General features: G+C 45.2%; 1 protein-coding gene across 1 annotated transcript in view; it reads left to right on the forward strand.

Moving 5' to 3' along the window:
* RABGEF1 (RAB guanine nucleotide exchange factor 1) overlaps positions 1-6,791 on the forward strand; it is a 51,887-nt gene extending 45,096 nt beyond the window's left edge. The window contains 3 exon segments of the mRNA XM_017894647.1: positions 547-679; positions 2,526-2,617; positions 6,162-6,791. Of these exon segments, the coding sequence (XP_017750136.1) occupies positions 547-679; positions 2,526-2,617; positions 6,162-6,430 (494 nt within the window). The 3' untranslated portion in view covers positions 6,431-6,791.
* The last annotated feature ends 1,320 nt before the right edge of the window (positions 6,792-8,111 follow it).

The raw sequence follows: 8,111 nt of genomic DNA on the forward strand, positions 1-8,111 counted from the left end.
ATATACACACACATATATACACACACACACATATACACACACACATATATACACACACACACACACACATATACACACACACATATACACACACATATACACACACATATACACACACACATATATATACACACACACACATATACACACATATATACACACACACACACACAAATATACACACACACACATACACACACAAATATACACACACACACATACACACACAAATATACACACACACACATACACACACACACACATATACACACACACACACATATACACACACACACATATACACACACACATACACACACACATATATACACACACATATATATACACACACACACATATATATACACACACACATATATACACACATATATATACACACACACATATATATACACACACACACACATATATATACACACACACGTATATATACACACACACGTATATACACACACACATACATATACACACACACACACACATATATATATATATCTTGATCTTTTCTCTGTCTGGTTATTTCAGTGCCTCCAGAAAGAGTCGAGAAGATAATGGATCAGATTGAAAAGTACATCATGACTCGTCTCTATAAACACGTGTTCTGTCCAGAAACTACTGATGATGAGAAGAAAGATCTTGCCATTCAAAAGAGGATCAGGTAGTTGCTTATTTTGTTTTGCTTTATACTTACTACTTACTAATGGAAGAACACACTGGGGGAAAATAAGGCACCTGCCTTTCAAACCTTAAGGGAGAGCAACAGTTCATGTTCCTGCTTCCTTAGAGTGGAAACTGCTCTGTTGTGTCAGAAAGACAAGGAATGTGACCTTACCTATCCGTCTCCGTCAAAGCAGCTTTTGGTAAGAGTTGTGTTTGGTGTTTGAGATTGTTTTCAATCCCTGAAATCTCCAAGGAATTGGGGGACTGTGTTCTTGGTCCATTACCATTTCCTCAAGCAGGAAGTTGTGAATATCCGTATCAAGGCAGGAGATGTTGGCTGGGCCCGGTGGCTCATACCTGTAGTTCTAGCACTTCAGGAGGCTGAGGTGGGTGGATCACTTGAGGCCAGGAGTTCAAGACCAGCCTGGGCAGCATGGTAAAACCCCATCTCTACTAAAAATACAAAAATTAGCAGGCATAGTGGGCGCACGTCTGTGATCCCAGCTACTTGGGAGGCTAAGGCACGGGAATAACTTGAATCCAGGTGGCGGAGGTTGCAGTGAGCCGAGATCGTGCCACCACACTCCAGCCTGGGCAACAGAGCAGGACTCCTTCTCAAAAAAATAACAAGTCAGTGGATGTCATCTTTCCTCATTCCTCCCAGGGGTGCGCATTTTTCACCGTTCCCCAGTCACATCTTTCACTAGCATTGGATTGATGACATTTCCCACAGCACCCAGTCTTCCAGGCTCACTGGGGCAAGCCCCAGCACTCTACACTCCAGTTGTGGCGGACACTGAGGAAAAGACCACCTAAGTATGGGAACAGGGCCAAGGCTGAGCTGATGTGGTGTTTTAAGGGGAGAGGGGCCTTGGAGTCCCAGGTTCCAGACAGGGGGCTGGTACTTGCTAGATCTGTATTGGAAGTTTCACAACTGAAGTGAGGAGTTGATACTGGGCACGTTGTGAGGAGTTGATACTGGGCAGGTTGAAGATACGGAACCCAAGGTCAGGAGCCAGAAGTAACCAGAGGGGCCCTGGACCAAGATACAGAATGGAAGCAGTAACCAAGCAAGAGGGGAGGCCCGCAGCAGGGTAATTGGAGTGCAGTTAGGGTGGTACCAGGAAACACACAGTGATTCAGGCATGGTGATGCTGCCCGGGGCCTCCTACACGAGCTCCAGTGTGCCTCAGAAATTGAGGGCTGAGGCCAGGTGCGGTGGCTCACACCTGTAATCCCAGTACTTTGGAAGGCCAAGGCAGGCAAATCACCTGAGGTCAGGAGTTTGAGACCAGCCTGGCCAACAGGGTGAAACCCCATCTTTAGTAAAAGTACAAAAATTAGCTGGGCATGGTGGTGGGCGTCTGTAGTCCCAGCTGCTTGGGAGGCTGAGGCAGGAGAATTGCTTGAACCCAGGATGCAGAGGCTGCAGTGAGCCAGTATCGGCTCTTTTAGCCTGGGCAACAGAGTTACTGCATCTCAAAAAAAAAAAAAAAGTTGAGGACTGAGTGTAAAAGGACATTAACGCCATAGACAGTGAGGACAGGCAGCAGCCAGTTCTCAAATGGTGACTTTCAAATACCAAGTGCATTTCAGTGTTGGTAGTACTGTGTAATGTCATTTTAGTCAGCAAGATGGCCTTCCATTCTTGTGATAAGTGTAGAAGTCTCATTTTAGGATCCTAGCTGCTTTGTCATGTCATTTGACCTCCTAGTACTTGGAGGGGTGATGTGTGTGGGCCTGGGATTGTCTGAGTGATGAGTTTTTCCCTAAACTGAAGGAGGTGACAATTCGAATGGCCATGGTTCATCCTTGGAGCTCTTGTTTACTGTCTCTCTCTTTAGAGCCCTGCGCTGGGTTACGCCTCAGATGCTGTGTGTCCCTGTTAATGAAGACATCCCAGAAGTGTCTGATATGGTGGTGAAGGCGATCACAGGTCAGTGAAACCAAGAGCCTTTTTAATGGGATGTTTTCCCCTTAAGGTTAACATTTTGCTGTAATATTAGTCTATACATTTGTAAAATGCAGATTGTCGAAGGTACATTGGAATGTAGTAAAAGCGATTTGTGAGATTGTTAGTTTTATGAATTTGATGGCATTCAGAAAAGCAGGTTAACTATTTTCCCCCTTTATTTTCAGGGATTATGGTCTCGTTTCTTGGACATTGAACTCAACTAAGGTCAAAATACAGAATAAATATTTTTTTCTCTTTTTTGTGCTTTTTTTATGTAGTTTTTATTCAGCTGACTGTTCCCATGATAGAACAAATTTCTTAAGATTCAGTTGCATTTATATATTCAAAATAATTTTGGAGAGAGGAAGGGAACTAGTAAGGCAAGGTAATCCCCACGCTGGAATAACATATTAAAATGATGCCTCTGACTGGTTGTTAATTAGAGAAGCGCTGTGAGTTATTTTTCTGGTTTGATCGTTAAATAAATGAAGTGCCCCAGGCTGATGTGGCGCTGCCGTTCTAGACAGGTCCAGCCTCCTTATAAGGTTTGTTTGTCATTCATGGGAATGACCCAGCAAGACTGCAACACAAACGTTTCAATTTAAAAAAAAAATCTTAATGAAGGGATGTTCAACTTTGGCCAGTGTCTCCTTTATTAGAAAGAGGACTTAGAAAGTCTTGTTCATGTAGACATTGTTAATGAAATTCTACTGGAAAGGAAGTGGGTCAGTTGATTAGTAGTGTTGGAGGCTGGCCATCGAGTAGGCTCCTTTTGTTATAGGAACCAGAGACTCACTCAAGCTACAGGAAGAGATGGAGGTTTGCTGAGGGTATTATCAGGATTATAAAGGAGGCGAAGTCTCTCAGGGACCCTACCCCCAAGGTTCCTCCAGGGAGTGGGCTATCTTACTGCCTTTACAACGGCAAGAAGGTCTGCTCCAGGCATTCTCTGCTGATGTGATTCTTCCACTTTCTCGGGTTCTGCTTCTCTTTGTGTATCTTTACATGTCAACTCCTGTTATTAAGTAAATTACTGGTTTCTGTAATTTCCTGTGCAAGTGGAGGTAGAATCCAAGTGGCCCAGGTCAATACTATTGTGTTTTTTTCTTGCAAGCTTTTCTGCTAAGCTATGGCATAGGTCATGACTACTCTGCCTCCTGCACCTTTTGCTCCGGGAACCTCATAAGAGGTTGAAGGTGGAGGCCTTCTTTAATTTTTTTTTTTTTTTTTTTTTGAGACGGAGTCTCGCTCTGTCGCCCAGGCTGGAGTGCAGTGGCCGGATCTCAGCTCACTGCAAGCTCCGCGCCCCCGGGTTCACGCCATTCTCCTGCCTCAGCCTCCCGAGTAGCTTGGACTACAGGCACCACCACCACGCCCAGCTAGTTTTTTTGTACTTTTTAGTAGAGACGGGGTTTCACCGTGTTAGCCCAGGATGGTCTCAATCTCCTAGACCTCGTGATGCTGCCCAGTCTTGGCCTCCCAAAGTGCCCTGGGATTACAGGCTTGAGCCCACGCGCTGCGGCCAGGTGGCAGGCTCCTTCTAAAAGCCTGCAATTATGGACCTGGGGACTTGTGTTTTTCTGACCTTACTAGAAAGGTTTCAAGATCAGCTGTTTACATTTAGAGCTTATCGATGGCGTAGTTTGCCGTCCAAGCCCAACGTTAGCCTTTTTACGGCCTGCTTTGCGCTAACAGCGAAGGCCCTTCCAGGCTTCCTGGCCTCTTTCCCCATGTAGGCATGTTCTACGGGCATTCAGCTGGTAGCGAGTGTTTGGTGCTGCGCCCGGATGAGCTCGCGATGAAAGCTAGAGGTGGTGGCCTGAGGGCATCAGGGAATGTATCTGTGTTCCTCCGATAGTGGCGACTCGGATAGGAGAGGCTGCCCCATCAAGTACCAGTGTGGGTCACATTCTTCTAGGGCAGGAGGCCTCATGTTCTGGCGCTGACAAGTAATAAACACGGAGTCTGTGAAGAGAACTGCATAAAATTATTGAGAGCTGCTTCAAGCCTCTGCCCTGAGTCGAACACTCTTCAGGACTTCTGAACAGGAAGGTGTGTACCCAGGCAAGGGGACCAGAGAGTCCATCATCAGTCCTCCTTAGCTCCAACAGTTTAGGACAAGGACGAGTGTCAGGGCTCCTCGTGGTGATCGGTTGGAAGTTCCCTTTCCTCTCTCTTTTGCTCTTTTAATTTTTAATTTTGGATACATAATAGATGTATAGGATTTGATGAGTTCCATGAGCTATTTTGATCCAGGCAGGTAATGCAGTGGTAATTGCCTTAGGGGACGGAAATGGGGTCCAATCCTCTGAAGCATTTAGTTTTCTGTGCTTACAGACAATCCAGTTATTTTCTCTTAATTAATTTTTAATGTACAATTAAATTAATTTGATTATAGTTCCCCTGTTGTGCTAGCAAATACTAGATCTTATTCACTTTCTTTCTGACTTTTCTGGTTATCTGGTTACCGCCTTGGCCATCCCCACATCCCCCCCATGCCCCGCGACTACCCTTCCTAAGCCTCTGGTAACCATCCTCTGGTTAAAAACATCCCTTCAATTGTTTAAGTTTTTAGCTCCCGCCAATGAGTGAGAACATGCAATGTTGGTCTTTCTGCCTGTTTATTTCACTTCATTAATATCTCCCGGCAGTTTCATCCATGTGTGCAAATGACTGGATCCCATCTCTTTGATATGTCTGATAGTACTCCACGTGTGTGCCATTTTCTTACTTCATCTGCTGGACAGACACCCTTTCCCATTTGGCTTCGCCTGCGATGACTTCTGTGGGCTATGGGCCAGTGGTTCTTAGCCAGGCACCAGGGTCCCCCGAAGCATTGATAAATCTGGAGACTTTATTTATTTATTTAATTATTTATTTGAGGACAGGACTCTTGTGCGCCCAGGCTGGATTGCAGTGGCATGTCGTGGCTCACTGCAGCCTGGACCTCACAGGCTCAAGCGATCCTCCCTTCTCACCTCCCGAGTAGCTGGGACCACAGGCACGAGCCTGGGTAAGCAGAATCGTTGTACCCAGGAGCAGAGGTTGCAGTGAGCAGAGATCATTGCCACTGCACTCTAGCTGGGCAACAAAGAGGAATACTCAAGGTCTCAAAAAAAAAAAAAAAAAAAAAAAAGGAGTGTGGCTTTACAGTCAGGAGACATGGTTTCAAATTCCCACCCTGGCTCCCTACTGTCTGTATGATCTTAGCAAATCATTAACCTCTCTGAACCTCCAACCCCCTCATCCATAAAAGGATATATTAATAAGGTATCCATTGCATAATCTGAGGATTAGAGAAATGTGCTTGTTAGGCACACTGTGTAGTACCTGGCTCTTTGTCTTTTTCGTGAGTATAAGGATTATATTTAGTAAGTCAACGTATACACTAAGTTAACTGCTGGAAAGGGGGGTTAGTGAGGATTCCTTCATAACATTAGAGATAAACATGATTTTTTTTTTTTTTCCCTATTGCTTCTTTTTTTGTGATTCTTCTCATGGGAAATACTGTTTTTCTGCTTTGTAGATATCATTGAAATGGATTCCAAGCGTGTGCCTTGAGACAAGTTGGCCTGCATCACCAAGTGCAGCAAGCACATCTTCAATGCCATCAAGATCACCAAGAACGAGCCGGCATCAGCGGATGACTTCCTCCCCACCCTCATCTACATCGTTTTGAAGGGCAACCCCCCACGCCTTCAGTCTAATATCCAGTATATCACACGCTTCTGCAATCCAAGCCGACTGATGACTGGAGAGGATGGCTATTATTTCACCAATCTGGTGAGTAAGTGAGTTCTTGGTGTTGTAGAGAAGGACTAGGAAGGTGGTGGTTTTGGGGATGTGACAGGTGACTCAGGCCTGTGACAGGTGAATGCTCCTGTTTGAGAAGGCAGCATGGCTGAGGAAGCTCACTTTGCATCAGGGAGCACAAGGACCAGGCCATACAGACACTCTGCCTCCCAGCACTTGATCAGAGCTTGTGTTTGTCCTATGAAAACAGATGACATGCGTTGGGCATCACTCCCCATGGTCCTGGGTAGAAGAGTCCTTCACTTGGCTGGGCGTTTTCAACCATGAATAAGACAAATTATATTTGAGTTAATAAGGCTGAATATTTCCCTCATTGATTCATTCATTCATTCTACTACAGAGTCTCACTCTGTCACCGAGGCTGGAGTTCTGTGGTATAATCGTAGCTCATTGCAGCCTTGACCTCCTGGGCTCAAGCAGTCCTCTCACCTCAGCCTGCTGTGTAGCCGATACCACAGGCATGCACCATCACACCGGGCCAAATTTTTCTTTTTTTTTTTCTTTCTTTTTTTTTTTTTTTTAGAGATGGGGTCTCGCTATGTTGCCCAGGCTGGTCTCATACTGCTGAATTCAAGCAATCCTCCCACCTCGACCTCCCTAAGAGTTGGAACTGCAGGCATGAGCCGCCACTCCTGACCTGAATTCTTCCTTTTTCTTCCTACTAAACTCTGCTTATTTGCTTTCGAGGGAATGTACTGTGAAGCTAATGAATTTGGAGCCTTGGGGCAGCTTATGGACTTGGTTTTTTGTGTTGAGAGCCTGGGAACTAAGAGGTGGGGAGGGGAAGCCAGGATGCATAGGGGGCATTTCTGATAAATTGCCAAAAAATGTCTCAAAACAGGTACTTGAATCCCTGAGACTCTAAAAATATGTCATGATTTATTTCTAGATTCTAAGTATATATTCACATTTATACCTACTTTTGTATTTGTCAGTTTTTTTCCTTTTCCTGTAAGTAGATTCCAAAAATTGTATAAGCCTCAGGTTCCTTCAAACCTGGACCTGCCCCATCACTCATCACCCTCCACCATTGTGTTCAGCTATGTGTTACTCTAGTCACCAGCATCTCGGGAGTGTGATTTGCAGGTGGAGGGACTTGGGAATGCTCTTGATCAGATGCTTTCACCTTTATTCACACAGTTTTCCATCCTCCCAGGCACATGGTGGTTTAATCCGTAGTATTAAAAAAGTTTAAGTGGCCCATATAGAATGAGATTAGAAGTACTCATATATCTTTTTTTTTCTAATTTTTATTTTTTGAGATGGAATCTCACTGTGTCAACCCAGGCTGGAATGCAGTGGTGTGATCTCAGCTCACTGCAACCCCCTTCTCCTGGGTTCAAGCGATTCTCATGCCCCAGCCTCCCAAGTAGCTGGGATTACAGATGTGTGTCACCATGCCCAGCTAATGTTTGTATTTTTAGTAAAGACGGGGTTTCACCTTGTTAGCCAGGCTGGTCTCGAACTCCTGGCCTCAAGCAGTCCACCCACCTCCGTCTCCCAAAGTGCTGGGATTACAGGCATGAGCCACCGCACCTGGCCTCATATTTCTTAATATAAATGAAACATACACTCGCCTGCGAGGGAAGAGGCTTTTGGATTCAGCTCTTTATCCAGAGCGGGTCAGACAACCTGGAAGTCCCTGAGAAGTGTGGACATGGCA

The sequence above is a fragment of the Rhinopithecus bieti genome, unplaced genomic scaffold (assembly GCF_001698545.2).
Source record: "Rhinopithecus bieti isolate Rb0 unplaced genomic scaffold, ASM169854v2 scaffold_24996, whole genome shotgun sequence".
NCBI lineage: Eukaryota > Metazoa > Chordata > Mammalia > Primates > Cercopithecidae > Rhinopithecus > Rhinopithecus bieti.